This window comes from Metopolophium dirhodum, chromosome 1 (genome assembly GCF_019925205.1).
Source record: "Metopolophium dirhodum isolate CAU chromosome 1, ASM1992520v1, whole genome shotgun sequence".
Classification (NCBI taxonomy): domain Eukaryota; kingdom Metazoa; phylum Arthropoda; class Insecta; order Hemiptera; family Aphididae; genus Metopolophium; species Metopolophium dirhodum.
Genome location: NC_083560.1, coordinates 56,793,703 through 56,809,205, shown reverse-complemented (window position 1 = coordinate 56,809,205; position 15,503 = coordinate 56,793,703). Strand labels below are relative to the sequence as shown.

The window sequence follows — 15,503 nt, the reverse complement described above, 5'->3', positions numbered from 1 at the left end:
GTTGGTCACAGGGTAACCACAGGTTAACCACCGTACAACCATTCTTATCGGTCTTTATTCGGACAACACTGGCAGCCACCGCTTCCATAGAGCACAGAACAAGTAATAATACTACAACCGTGGTCTGGTGGTCTCCTTAATTTAGTCCACTGACTAAGATGTACATAATAATATATATTAATAATAATATATTAATCCGTGTCTTCATGGTATTTGGTTATTGCGCTCATAGAAATAAGAAGTATGTTCTACACGAACCGTATTTTCGTCGTAGTTCGCGCATGTGCATCGCCTTGTATTTTTGTGCATACTGCATTGCATAAAAATTAATGTATACGCGTGCCGTCACCTACATAGTGTTTATTGTTGGTTACCTATATAAATTATACGTTGCCCCTTAAAAAAAATGTGTAGTCTTATCATAGAGCATACTTGTACGGTTATATCCATAGACCTTATGCTTAGTATAAGCAGGGGCACGATGTAGAGATCCATCTTCTATACATCGTGAGCGGTACAAGGTCTATATATCACAGAATATTCTGTGGTTATAATACCATAGAACAATGATAGCGCTCATTGTGCAGAGCGACATCGCATATGGCGGCAAAGCGCACATGGCTCTTGTATCATGGCCCACTATCTTTAATCGTGGTGTCATTATAGTTTAGTATTTCAGTATTTCACATCAGGTAATTTATTAGTTTCGGTTTTCTATTAGGAATTGTAGTTATTTATGTCACCAGTCAGTGATGTAAACATCAATAATTACTGCATTTTATTCCAGTGCCGTTAACGATATCAATATAATAGTATTATGTAGTTATAGTGGTTAATCAGTAGGTTCTTTCCCAGTAATCTGCGGATCGTCGCGTAAATAATAGATTATCAATGTTAAAACCCGAAAACCGTACGTTGTAAGTCTCTTGTACGGTGTGAGTGTGTGACTGTCAGACACTCGGACGTCATTCATAATCGTACACTGTGCTCGACGACGTCCTACTGTCCTAACCTGCGAATAATGTATTAACTTTTTCAGTGTGTTGCTGACACAAGGAATTGCTTAGCCACTGGTTGCCCAGAACGGCGCTTTAAATTGCCATACCACACCACGCTCCGGGTTCTCGTGGGATCATGGCGTCCGTGTTGAACAGCATCTGGAGTTGGGTGACCGGAAAACCCGAAGTGCCCGAGCTGCCAAAAAATATTGTTTTTGAAAAAGATGTGACTGCGGATAATGACTTTTGGGTGAGATTCATCGCCTTACAAAATACTTATTGGTATATTACCAATGTAATGTTCACTTCTTACAATATGATATGTTTAGATATCGTGCATTTTGAACCCGTCGTTGGATATCACATATGTAAATGGTATAGTGACAAAGATATTGGACACTGACAAATGTATCATTGACAACAAATACCATTATCAGCCAAAAACCGAGAAGGAAATTCGGAACTTCCCATATATAGAACTCAACAGTTCTGTCAGAGTATCTCTCTACAGGGAAAAGAACTCTAACAATGCGGAATGGAGGGTTGCAAGTTGTTTCCTATCCAAAGACGGCCCTCGTCATCAGCCCAATATGTATGTTCTGTAACTGCGTGTTTGAATAGTTCAATTACATACGACATATTTTGTTAATCATGCATTAATATAATAACCTTAGGATCAGAGCAAATGAATCTATCCGTGTTCTCCTCGATGACAATGAACCAACATACCGAGTTGATGATATTAGCGAAAATGATGATAACGAAGATCAAATGACTGTTGAAGTATTGGGTGACATGCCTAAAGTAATTGTTTTTGAACAGGAATCAATAATACAGGTATTAATATTTAATTTCTCTTTTATGAACCTGGTTATTATTAAATTTAAAAATCTTATTATTTTACTTATAATTAAGAAAAAAAAATATTTATGTTGATCCAAGATAGATATTAAAATTTATATTTCACTTTACATTTTAGATATTATTTAGAAATAACAGCTATGTTGAGGAGAAAATATTAAATGATTATCAAACTATGCAAGGAAATAAAGTACAATTGTCAATTGTTGATAAAAATAAATTGCCTATAACAATTGGAGTGCAGTCAGAATATATTTTTGACATTACTCTTAAAGGAAAGTATGTTATTATCCTTGTGCACATTTCTATTGTAACAACCATTAACCACAGTGGAGTAGCCTGGGAGCCTTGGGGGGCTAAAGCCCCTCTCCACATTGACTGTGTTGACCTTAGAATTTTATCAAGATTAATAAAAAAATAAAAAGTGTAAATAAAAGACATATTGTATTTGTATACTTAGCCTCCCCCCCAACATACAAAATTCCTGGCTACACCACTGATTAACCAAAAATAATAGTAAACAAATGTTGTTATAATATGTTCTCGTGGTAGTAACAGATAATTTCTTTTTCAAGGTATTTAGGAAAATCTACCGAAAAAGTTGAATTTATTTTTGAAGACATCACTTACAAAGTAGGCATAAACATTGATGTCACTGATTCAAGACTAATTCTTTCACAAAATTCAGATTTTTATTCTAAGAGAGAAATTGATATGCAGTAAGTATTAATGTTTCAAAAAAAAATGTATACAAGTTTTCACTATATTTTAACTATACAGGAGATTATTTGAACTGCAAAATGATCCAATAGTTCGTGGTGTTCATAAAGGCATTAGAGCACAGTTTCCATCAGTCCGTTTGGCAAATTGGAATATTCCATCTCAGTTAACAAAATGTTACTGGTCTGAAAATGGAAAATTCAATCAGTAATACAAATTTAATTTAATCTATTTTTCCTAAACTGATTTAAAAAATGTTCATTGTTAAATTGAGTTATAAGGTATATTTTAGTGCCTGACATTTTTAAGTTTGGTGGTCTTCAAGTTAAACTCTGGCCCAAAAATCTATATTTTTTGTAATGAAATAATATAAAAGTATCTCATATTTTGAAAACCTAGCAAATTATAAATTTTTTATTTTTTTTTTGATCTTTTTAAGCTCAACGATTAAGGTCATTCGCTTGCTAGTAGGGTTATGTAGTAGGGGTTGGAAAGGTAGGTCTTTAACTCGTGTGTTTGTTTGGCAGAATTTTGATTGGGCACCTGTAGGTTTCTGCCATGCCTGGTCGGCAGCATCTTTCCAAACAGATGTCTGCCCGGAGAGAAGTGCCACCAGTGACCAAGATTCGAACCGGCGATGGTGCACGTCGCATCTAACGTCTTAGTCCTCCGTCCCCCATGAAATTATAAATTGTAATATTTATAACAGGTATTTTGATTGTAAAATTGTGTTTATTTTTTAAAAAATATTACTTCAGACTCAGAGCTATTGTCTAGGAAGGGTTCACAAATACTATGGGCCACTTTAAATTCAGATCTCTTCACATAGATCTAATTATAATAATTTAGTTGAACATTTAAATTTTTGATTAATCATGTATGTCAACATACTCAAACATAATTACATATCATTTTCAGCTAATACAACTACTGAAATTTAAAAATAATAAAACCATTGTTTGAAGTTAATCTAACATAGCAGTGCTTACAAATTATTTTATTTTATTTTTTAATTTAGAAACAGTACTGAAGTTAAAAGTAATATTCAAAAATTATATCCAGCTGCTTTTGAAACTCTTACCTACCAAAATTACAAAGCAAAATATCATACTCTTTTATTCATGGAAGAAATAGAAGTAAGTAATAAGTATACTTATAAATTGCTTATTAAAATTAAAGTGTTTGTAATTATCAATTGATGTGTTGTACCATAATTTAAATATCAAGTTGATCTTAATATGTAGTAATTTGTTGCAAGCATTTATTTTGTATGCTATAACTCATTGTTCTAGTATATTATGCAATATAATTAATAAATTACTATTGCAATTTCTATTAATATATAAAAATTAATTACTTAATGAAAAATATCGAAAATATCATTAAAACTAACTATGTATTATTTCATTATTAACCAGTTTTCTTGTACTTGAATTAAACTTTTTGATAAAATACTAATACATCTATATTTTGGTATAAATCATATTTGATATGTTTAACTATTTGTTCAAAGCTTATAACTCAATTATATATAGAAAATAATAAATATACACTGATATAGGAAATTAACATTGCCACAGTTAGATAAAATAACAAAAATTTTCAATATCATAAAAAAATAAATTAATAAATACATCACTGATTTTATTACATGTTTCAAAATATATTTATTAAAATTATTTTCATATTATCATATTTGTATGTAATAATATACTTTAGAAGTTCAAGTGTTCTTTGCTTAAATATCTAATTTTGTAAAACATTTGAACATACAATTTCTATAAAAAAAAAATCACTTGAAAACTACTGGGAATTTTAAATTTTGACCTCCCCAATGTACCAATTAGAATCAGATACTGAAGTTGAAAATCTATTCATTTTTGGTGGCCCAAAAGGTGATGACAGACGCAAAAAAAAAACCACATTGTAAAACAAATACATTCATAGCTCTACTCAGAATCTAAAAATAATGAACAATTTTGATTAATTTTAAACATAAAATAAGTGTAAATATAATGAATTAATAAAAGATTATTACTAATTTAATGAGACTTGCGCATCATATTGACACTGCAACTCTTAGGTCTGCTTCTATGATCAATCTGGATTGCCTGAGAAACTAAACAATGGTGCCTGTAGGCTGTAGGGGAGAAAAGGAGCCCTCACCCACCCCCTGAGAATTTTTAACTGCATGTATCTACTTGTATATCAACATCACTATAACTAATATTAGATAATAAATTATAAGTAATTTTCATCTTGCCCTGGGCGGGATTTTATCCTGCAGACATACTTGAAACTAAAGTATAATATTATAATAATTTCTATTTTCTTAGTATTTATTTATTTACTTAAGTTGTAATCATTCTCACTATAATCTTCAAATTATATAATTTGTTATAAATTTTAGATTACTGCAGCTCTTCAAAAATATGCACAAGAAAGAATACATTTTGAGCATACAGGTGAATATCTAGTTCTGAAAATACCCAATCTTTCTGAGCAACGGCCTTCATTAATTACTGGTGATCGAGCTGCAGTTACAGATCCACCAAACTGTACTAAAAGACTAGGTAAATGTTTTTCTAAACAAACTAATATCTATTGACTTAAAAATGTATATATTATAGTAATAACTATAAATAGAATATTATGAACTTTTTTTTTTAGTACTTGTTGATTATAGTACTATTGATTAAAATACATACATAAATATATTATATTTGTGTATTTAATCAAAGATAGTACTAAGTGACTTAACTATTTAAAATAATTTCTAAAATCAATCAATTTTTATCATATTATTATATTATTAAGCTTTTGAGTCAGTAGAACTGATTAAATTTGATTAGAAATTGAACATTTTAATAGACATTACTTAAGGTGATTCAATTTGAAACTAGGTGAATGTGGAGTCTATGAAGGCATAATCCATAAGGTTTTGGCAGATGAAATATGGTTAAAATTTGATCCAGAGTTTCATAGTATGTGTGGCCATTGGGATTATAGTGTGAATTTTTTTAATGCCAGAAATATGTATCGAAAACTACACGAAGTAGTCAATGAAATGTGGAAAAAGAATAGACTAGGTGAATCATTTTTATTTCCATACAGGGATTCCTTAGAATACCAGCCATCGAAATTGAAGATTCTAAGCTATGATAAAATAAACCCAGACAACAGTTATGAGGATAATTTAAAAAAAGATGGCAATACTCTGTTACCACAGCCAAAGGTTGTGCAAAATATCAGATGGTTTAATAATAAATTGAACTCTGAACAAAAAATTGCTGTCATTAACATTATGAAAGGTGAAGGGAGACCAATGCCTTATATTATTTACGGACCCCCCGGAACCGGTAAAACAATAACAATGACAGAAAGCATCATCCAAGTGTATAAAGAATACCCAAAAAGCAAGTTAGTATTTTTAATTCTTTGTCGTTCAACTTATTGCGAACGTGACTGTTCTATGGTAAATACTGCTGAATAGTGACCCAACCAGAGTGATGTATCTTAGAAGCCTTGTAGAACTATATTTAAAGTATTTATATCAAATTGTATTCACTATTCAATGTTGATGTAAATTGAGATAATAATATTTATTATTTAAAAATAAAATAATAAAAGTACAAAATAAAAAATATTTTAGGTTTTTATGGGCCACCTGGAAAATTTCTGGTTGCTCTATTACTACTGATCAAACTGCTATAACTCACATGTCTTTTGGGATAATGGTTGGTTAACTTTTCATGCTTTCCTTAAACTCTCTCATATTTAAATGTTTTTAGATTGTTAATTTGTGCTCCAACCAATTCTGCTGTTGACATGTTACTGTCTAAACTTGTAAATTCTGGTTTATTTGATAAAACTGTTATGAAGCGTTTAGTCAGCTATAATCATTTTATTGGTTCATCTTATAACATGGATTATGATGAATATTGTGTTTTACCTGAACTTGAGAGTTCATATCACGGTGGTGAATCAGGTAACGGGAAATAATTATATATTTGATAATATAATATAATAGTAATTTATTAATTTAATGTTAAATCACTTGTATTATTTACATTAGATGAATCACTCCAGTGATAAAATTGATCTATATTGTAAAAATTTAAATAGTTATAATAATTAAAAAACTTACTTTTTTTTAGACACTAGGTTAATTAGAAAACGCAATATTCTCAAGTTACGATTAGTTCTTACCACTGAAGGTACAGCTGGACTACTGTATATGATGGGCTTAAATAGTGGAACCTTTACTCATATATTTATAGATGAAGCTGGGCAATCAACAGAACCAGATATATTATTACCACTTTGTATGTGTCTAGTAATTAGATTTTTAAAAAATATTTTTATTATTACAACTGACTTTACAGCATTTTTGGATCCATACAGAGATGGACAAGTTATATTGGCTGGCGATCCCAAGCAGTTGGGACCTGTTGTCATGTCATTATTAGCAAAGCACTCTGGTGGTCTGGGACTTTCTATGTTATATCGTTTTATTAATTACCCGTCATACCTGAGAGATACTGACATGTTTCCAGAACATAATGGTTATAACCCGAAACTTATTACACACTTAGTTCAGAATTATCGATCTTTGCCGGAAATTATGTTAAACTACAATAAATTATTTTATGAATCTTTATTAGTGTCAACTGTAAGTAATGACACCTCTTGATGTATTAGATATCAATATGATATTCATATAATGTTCACACTTTAAATGCTTCTTATTATAGATATTGAATGATAATGCACAGGAAAGAATATTATTAAACAATTTGAACGGAAATACTCACTGGGACATAGGTTGTAAAGGACCAGTTATTGTGCATGGTATCGTTGGCGAAGATTGCCAAGATCCCAATAGTCCTTCATGGTTTAATCCCCACGAAGCCTTCCAAGTATTATTGTACTTTACAAGGTTAATGAAATCTGGAATATCTGTTGATGACATTGGAATTATCACCCCATACTCTTCTCAAGTAAATAATGATAATGTTGTATTCCATACCAACTTTTATAATATTCTCTTTTTTCTGTGTGTGATACAGGTCTCCAAAATTAATGAGTTACTGAAAATGTACTATCCAGATATCAAATTACCAAAAGTAGGCTCGGTAGAAATGTTCCAAGGCCAAGAAAGGATGGTTATTATCATATCTATAGTCAGGAGCAAATCCACAGCAGGACGCGAAAAAGATAAGAAATTTAGTCTTGGTTTTCTTGTCGCCAATGAACGCACCAATGTCGCATTATCCAGGGCAAAATCGTTGCTCATAATAATTGGAGATCCAACTACAATGAAAATGAATAAAAATTGGAAGTTTGTACTTTCACAAGCAATCAAGAATGATAACTATATTGGGTGTAATGTCCCTGAATAAAGCATATTCTGTGGTAATGCTACCATATAATTTAAATTGTATTGTTAAACTACTTTTTATATAAAATCAATTCCCAATTTGTTTAGCTTATGCTATTACCATCCATAAGAGTCAGGGATTAAGTTTACCAAATGCTTTGTTAGATGTTGGCAACTCAACTTTCTCGTGTGGTCAAGCGTACGTGGCCCTCTCCAGGGTGACGAGCCTCCAGGGAGTTCACTTAATTAATTTTGATCCCTGTCAGGTGAAAGCCAAGAATAGTGCCATTGTTGAATATAACCGTCTAAGAGCTTTGTATAGGCCAGACAGGGCCTCGTAAAAGTGTATTGTCCTGGGCCTCGCAAATCCTGGCGCCGTGCCGCCGTCCCTATGTAAGACTAGGTACAAATTATTAGTTATTATTTGCTCATCAAAATACGTATTAGGTATGTAGTGTTTGAAATATACATCAAAATAATCTTAAAACGGTTTTAGCAAAATTAATTCAATTGATTCATGCCTCATGGGCCATGGCAATATTATAAAGAACGATTATTGACGAATTAAATTACTTATATATTATAATTGTTATTACCTAGTTAAAGGTTTTGTTAAACTATTCATGAAGTCATGAATAAATAGAGATATTTTAATTAAAAGTTTCATTATTTTTTAAAAATCTAAATTAGAGGTTAAATTGCTCTCCATTTGATTTACCAAAGCGATTTGCAATGAAAATAAAGTGCCTAGTCCATATATTTCACCATTTTTACCCCACGGTCCACACTTGTAGGTTAAGTGGACAAATTGTTGGCAACATTAAATGTAGGTATAAAAACCCTTTTGATTAAACGTCGTATATTATATATTCCTCGTTTCATTAATTTCAACATATCGATATCGTTATTTTTCATTTAAATATGTATGCAAATTAAAAATCAAATTTTAATTTTCAACAAATGCACTTCACTATAAAAATATAGTTAGCCATTCATTGCTCCACTTTGAATCTAAAAAACGTCGTCAACCGATTTAGAATTTTGCAATTTGTATGAAATAAGAAGTATGCGCCTTGTGTTTTAACTTTTTGTGCATACTGCATTACTGCCATAGGCCGAAATCCATTAAAATTTCAGGGTGGCTAACATTATTAACATCAATGTAAGTGGGGGGGTTTCGATTCTACAGAACTAAAAAAGGAGAGAGATTGACGGACTTAAATAAGAATAAATATATACGCAAGACGTCGCCTTATGTTTATTGTTGTTTGCCTTAAAATTATACATCGCCCCTTAAAAAATATGTGCACTCTTAACATTGAGCATACTTTATACTATGTAATTACTAATTTCTTGTAATTTATCGTCATAATGTCACATCGAACTTGTGCCTTGATATAAGGCTGATGGTACGTCGGTACATTAGTTGTTTATTCCAAGTCGAACTCATATAATTTTCCTCTACCATGATATACTGATATAAGCCGTTTATTTTCTAGTCTAGTGATAGCTGGTATAAACCGCTTTTTTCTCAGTGAAAGGTACCCAATATTTACTTTTTGTTACCTATATTACTACGGCGCATATATTATTATTATTTATTGGTTAGTACTTCGTAAACTTTAAAGCACTGGTGGCTGCCGGCTGGTGCAAATGGTGCATTGGCCATTGGTACCAACAGCTGGCTACAACGGCGGTATAATTCACTATTAAATACTACAAAATATTTATTTTTTTCAATTGCTCATAACTAGAGTCGTAACTCAGAACTCACCAGCCTGTTGCCGCCTGTCTGAGACCTGAGTGCATGTCCGGCGTAAACCATATTTTTCCAATTGAAATTATTACGGACCGTATGAAGTGAGAACAGGCTGTGCATAATATTTTCACACATTCTTCAACCCGTAACTCGTAAGTATTAAAAAAACCACATTATTACATTATCATTCTTTGTTGATCGTGTAGGACATGATGTACGTAAATAGTGTCTTAGGTTAATATAGACACATTAAAATAATAGAAACTATAGTTATAATATTGTGTACGCCAATTACCAACAATTAACAAACAGTTAATGTTAATTGGCTGAAATCATGTTATTGGTACGTGTGCGACTCGAGTGTCTAAACTTTAGACTCTTAAGTATGAAATATTACATAAGCCTGTTGTTACAATATTATTATATTTTTATATAAAATGTCTGTTTTTGAACCTTTTAGGATGCGATGGCTACCACAAGCAACGAGTCAGATTCTACGCAAAAGAACACAGGTAATGAAGAAAATGATGGCAAAGATGATCAGAATAACATGTTTGAGTGTAACATATGCTTGGAGAATGCAAAAGATGCGGTTGTCAGTGTCTGTGGCCATTTATTTTGGTTAGTACCATTGTTAAATTCAAATTATAGTGACAAGTACATCTGTTAGTTTATGTGTTTTGTATGTTACCTATTTATTTAAACAATTTATTTTTACTATTGGCTGTGAAAATAATACAATTAAAATCATAAATCATTATCTGCCATTTAGGGCATGGATTTTAAAGTAAAAATATTTGTTATTTTTGTAAAAATACATGAAATAAATATTTAACAAAATGTAATCATGTAATAAAAAAAATACTGTATAGAAAATCAAACTAACCAACAAGAACAACTAGTCATTAAATCAATGGTTTCCAAAAATTTTTTTCTATCGCAGCACTTTATTATATTATCTATTTATCAAAAATAAGTACTGTGATACACATCCACGAATACGGAGATATCATGGCACCTCTTTAAAATTTCATGACACACCCTTTGGAAAACACTAGAGTAATAGGTTGTATATTAAGCATATAGTAATATCAAAAATAGTGAACTTATTTCATTTTATTTATTATGAAGTTTTTTATCATGAACTACGACATTGAACATATTATTTCTCTTAGAATAATGAATATTGTGTATATTTTGTGAATAGTTCAATAAAAAAATACAAAATACTTAGGTAGGTAATTATTGGTAAAATGTTTAAGAAAATTAATTTAATTCAAAAAATGTGAACACATAAAAATTAATACATATTATTTTATTTATAGTGTTACGAACTAAGCTCATTTGTAATCTGCATTCAATAAAATAATGTATTAACATATAAATCAGCGTCCTATTCATGACCAAAATTAAGTGTTTTAAAAATAGTAATTGATAGTTACCTAATTTGATACATTTGTAGTTTTCATATAACTACAAAACATTTAATTAAGTATTCATAAATTTGATAATTAATTTATATTTCATATTATAAATATTTTATAAACTTTTATAAACTAAAATATCAAAAGTAAAGGATAAATTACATTCTCCTAATAATATGCTTTCTAAAAATTAAGAAAATAAAATAAATTTCATATTGATATTGTAGGTAATTGATTAATTAATATTAAGTATACCTAATTATAGTCGAATCGCGATAACTCGAAGTCAAATCGTGATTAAAATTTTCTTTGAGTTAATTAACTCAAATTAAACCACATCTAACCGCGAGAAGAGTAGTAAAAAATTGATGTTTGAGTTATTGCGACTCGACTGTATTAGAAATTAGTAAGTATTATTGTTCAATAATTTAATAAAATGTTAGCAATATTATTTAGTTCAAACCTAAAATGTTTTATGTTATAGCTGGCCATGCTTGCATCAATGGTTAGAAACTCGAACAGGTCGTCAAGTATGCCCTGTATGTAAAGCTGTTATAAATAAAGATAAAGTAATACCAATTTATGGACGTGGAAATTCCAAACAAGAAGATCCTAGGTATGGTTTACGCCAATTTAAATGCATTTTTTTAAAAATTAAAATTAATATTTGTTATTCATACTTCATATTGTATATTCTATAAGAATACAGTAATATACATAATAAATAAATTGCAGTATTGGGTAAGTTACTTTAGTTATCAACATTTTCACTTTCACATAATAAAAAAAAAATAATTCAGAAGTAAAAATAATAGGTACAAGGTTAAGTACCTATAAGCATTTCTTATATTATTATTTTTTTATTAATTTTTTTTTATCCTCAATACTGAAACAGTAACACATTATGTTTTAGAAATAACTTATTAAAAATAATTTCTATTACAGTTTTAATACTTTTTAATAAACAAACTCACAATTTTAAGTGATTGTATTAACTATTAAATATTTACATGCAATAGTTGTTTTAATTTCAACATGTTACTAGATACCTCATTTTGAAAATAATACATATGAATTCAGTGTTTACTATTAAATATATTTTTATGTTTCAGAAATAAAGTGCCACCTAGGCCTGCTGGTCAAAGAACTGAACCGGATGCTAATTCTGTGAGTTATCAACATACACATTTTTATTTCTCATGTTCATGTGGAACTGGTTTTAATTCTTCCAGGGTTTCCCTGGTTTTACCTTTGGAGATGGCGGTTTCCATTTGTCGTTTGGAATAGGAGCATTTCCTTTTGGATTCTTAACATCATTTAATTTTACTGATCGTCCTCGTGGAAGTAAGTACATAACAGTTACATTTTTTAATTCTTAATTTCAATAATGGTTTAAACTAGATGAATTTAATTAATTTCTAAATTTAATTAGTTCCAGTTGGTAGTCAACTACAACAAGATGATCAATACTTATCAAAACTTTTCTTATGGATTGCAGTAATATTTATTATTTGGCTTTTGTTAGCATGATTTACTCGATGAGTACATTCTTTTTTATTATTATTATTATTATTATTATTCTATCATTCAATGAACTACTATAGTAAGCACTCCACGAGGGCTTCTTTTTATATATTAATTTAATTTGCTATTTTATCCTAATCTGTTGACTGTATAAGTTTCAAAATATATACTTAAATTTGTATTGTTTGGAGTTTAGTCTGGAATCTTAACTGTTATTGTTAGTTATATTATTTTTTATGATATAAAAACTTTAAATGTAGTTTAATATAATAATTTTAACGGTTTGACGATTATATTGCCTATGATTTCATCAAGAATATTTTCAAAACCAGCAATAATTTGAACAGTTTTGTCTTTTGAGTTTTAAACTACTAAATTTTCAAATATTAATTTGTATATTGTATTATGTTGTAATATTATTGAAACAATTATTTTAAATGTCACAATTTAATTGTGTGTTTATGAATATTGTATTATTAATAGTTACCTATGGTTTATTTGTGACATGATGGTTTTGTTTTGACTTAATTAAAATATAATAAGTCTTTATGATTAACTATGTTAAAACATTATTTGTTATTATAATTAATTGTGTTCATCCCATCCATTATAAGATTATTTAACACACAGTCAATTATATATTTGAACTTTACCTAGCTACTTAATATTATTTTTTTTTCTTGTCGCCTAATTCAACCTTATGAGAATGTAATGTCTTACTAATATAAACATTATGAATTTTTAAATGCTCAAATCTTGCTTAAAAATTTAATATTTACTAATTATATATCAAAATAAACCTATGTAGTATGTGAGGTGCCCTTGAGAATATTCTTACTTTTAAATTTGATATTAAGTCAACTCACTCAACTATAAAAAAGAAGGATTCTTCTGAATGTAATATTAGTCATGTTATTTAAGTGTCAGTAAGACACAGTACATGGGGGTATAACAACATCTTAAGAATGACTTGTGATTAAATAAACCGAATAAGCATTAATGTTGAATACTTGAGAAATTAAAATCTAATCATGAGTATTATGAAATTAAAAAATATTATCTAATGAATATTAATTACTTTTGGTTAATAAATCATTATTAAAAACTGGAAAGATTTTATATTGGAGCCTGGAGGTGTGTATATTGAATCATTTTTTAATGATTTATAATATCAAGAAGTCACTAGGTGATTTATTGGAAAACACTCCATATATTTAAAACTTTATGTTCTCGAAAATATTGTTTTACATAATTTATGTCATTATAAAGCAGCGGTGTACACAGATATGTTCAATGGGAGGGGTTATATAAAACAATTATATATATGTATATTAATTATCAAAATGTTTTTTTAATTTTATTAATTTGCATGCAATACAATTGTTATTTTTCAAATGAAAGCTAGTATTTTTACTCTAAATCAATAAGCACATATTTATTTTTAATTTTGGTTGTGGTATACCAGCATTTTCATATAAATCATTTGCTTAAAAATGTACAATAAATAGAAATAGTTCTCATTTGAAAAAAAAGTTTGTATTGCCTAATGGAACTTTTTATATGATATAAACTATTCAAGTATTTTTGATATGGTCTTTAACTTTTAAGTATACTTAAAATTACCAAATATCAAACTTAATAAGATTGAAGGGGAAAATAGGGATGAGTATGCTTGGTGAATCACTGTATACATCATAACATTCATTGGTCTTTTAGAAATTTATTTAATGCCAATTATTTATTTCACACGTGTAAATGATCAAATTTAACAGTTGACAACCTTAAAATATTTTACTTTACAATACCATATATAAAATGTACCTTAAAATATTTTACTTTACAACACTATATATAAAATGTACTTTTTATAACAAACAAATTTTTGTGCAACCAAGGCCCAACTATGATACTAAGATTACAAAATGATTTTATTGAGAAATTTAACAAAGTAAAATTAATTTTGTAATATGATTATATTTTATTTGAGTAATTACAAATATAAAGTTTATATTACTTTGATAAGTACTTTTTTCTAGTGTGCTAAAATCCCGTTCTACGGAAAAATTCAACCAAGCAATGTTTCAAATGACACTGCTTTACTGTCTTGATGTATATACCAACTGATGACATGTGCTAGCTAGGGCGAACCATGCTGCCAGTCAGAATACTCTACACTGACTTCTATGAATATCTGAGCTAATAAATGCTTATAATATAAAAAATTCAGAAACCGATCTGTGGTGGGGTATCTCCTATAAAAATATTCTGTCTATTACCTTATGTCCTTATTACTTACTCTGTATTTAATTATGTATTTATAAATACAAACTTGCGCCAAGTTTTACCATATAATTATGAAGCAGTATAGTAGTATGACAACAATTTACAACTATAACCATTAGAGGGTACCCGGTAATTACTCGATAGCCGGGTACTCGATATCATATTTAAGACTCGGCTCTTACTCGGTACCGGCGTAATACCTACATTTTTACTCGACTCATATCCAATGCAAACGCTGATAGTCTATATATAAATATATGCATACCAATTAATAAACGGAGAAAAACTAAAATTCTAGGGTAATAAATTATAATTTATTTTGGTACATATTGGAATAACTGAACCGATTTACAATAGCCAGTTGATTATAAACAAATCATGTTTTTTTTCTACGAATTACAAAAATAAATCTCGTGTTTACTGTCTAATGTTTATATAGTTGATACTCGGTACTTCGACAGTAGTATAATACCCATTTTGTATTTACATTTCTACTCGGCCTATACTCGATACCTGGTTAGTACTATGAATTTTACTCAGCCAATACTCGATAC

General features: G+C 29.3%; 2 protein-coding genes across 5 annotated transcripts; both read left to right on the top strand.

The window, feature by feature from the left end:
• The first annotated feature begins 571 nt into the window (after nucleotides 1–571).
• On the top strand, nucleotides 572–9,841 carry LOC132935319 (probable RNA helicase armi). 4 transcript variants are annotated; one of them, XM_061001837.1, is made up of 16 exons: nucleotides 572–692; nucleotides 1,040–1,248; nucleotides 1,328–1,590; nucleotides 1,673–1,835; nucleotides 1,978–2,138; nucleotides 2,435–2,578; nucleotides 2,640–2,786; nucleotides 3,598–3,715; nucleotides 4,990–5,152; nucleotides 5,483–5,999; nucleotides 6,371–6,567; nucleotides 6,737–6,904; nucleotides 6,965–7,251; nucleotides 7,334–7,579; nucleotides 7,649–7,994; nucleotides 9,714–9,841. In XM_061001837.1, exons 2-15 carry the CDS (start codon nucleotides 1,135–1,137, stop codon nucleotides 7,979–7,981), a joined length of 3,021 nt encoding a protein of 1,006 aa, XP_060857820.1. In that variant the 5' UTR covers nucleotides 572–692; nucleotides 1,040–1,134; the 3' UTR covers nucleotides 7,982–7,994; nucleotides 9,714–9,841. The 4 variants fall into 4 exon arrangements, with proteins under 4 accessions (XP_060857820.1, XP_060857819.1, XP_060857818.1 ...); XM_061001836.1 differs by having other exon boundaries at nucleotides 625–873; XM_061001835.1 differs by having other exon boundaries at nucleotides 625–910.
• Nucleotides 9,410–13,222, top strand: LOC132935320 (E3 ubiquitin-protein ligase RNF185-like). The gene is made up of 6 exons (XM_061001838.1): nucleotides 9,410–9,870; nucleotides 10,179–10,339; nucleotides 11,627–11,758; nucleotides 12,255–12,309; nucleotides 12,375–12,486; nucleotides 12,575–13,222. Exons 2-6 carry the CDS (start codon nucleotides 10,185–10,187, stop codon nucleotides 12,670–12,672), a joined length of 552 nt encoding a protein of 183 aa, XP_060857821.1. The 5' UTR covers nucleotides 9,410–9,870; nucleotides 10,179–10,184; the 3' UTR covers nucleotides 12,673–13,222.
• The last annotated feature ends 2,281 nt before the right edge of the window (nucleotides 13,223–15,503 follow it).

Coding starts and splice junctions, on each gene's coding strand:
- LOC132935319 (XM_061001837.1), top strand. CDS start 1,135: ATGGCGTCCGTGTTGAACAGCATCTGGAGTTGGGTGACCGGAAAACCC. Junction 1,249..1,327: donor CTGCGGATAATGACTTTTGG/GTGAGATTCATC, acceptor TGATATGTTTAG/ATATCGTGCATTTTGAACCC. Junction 3,716..4,989: donor TATTCATGGAAGAAATAGAA/GTAAGTAATAAG, acceptor TATAAATTTTAG/ATTACTGCAGCTCTTCAAAA.
- LOC132935320 (XM_061001838.1), top strand. CDS start 10,185: ATGGCTACCACAAGCAACGAGTCAGATTCTACGCAAAAGAACACAGGT. Junction 10,340..11,626: donor GTCTGTGGCCATTTATTTTG/GTTAGTACCATT, acceptor TTTATGTTATAG/CTGGCCATGCTTGCATCAAT. Junction 11,759..12,254: donor TCCAAACAAGAAGATCCTAG/GTATGGTTTACG, acceptor TTTATGTTTCAG/AAATAAAGTGCCACCTAGGC.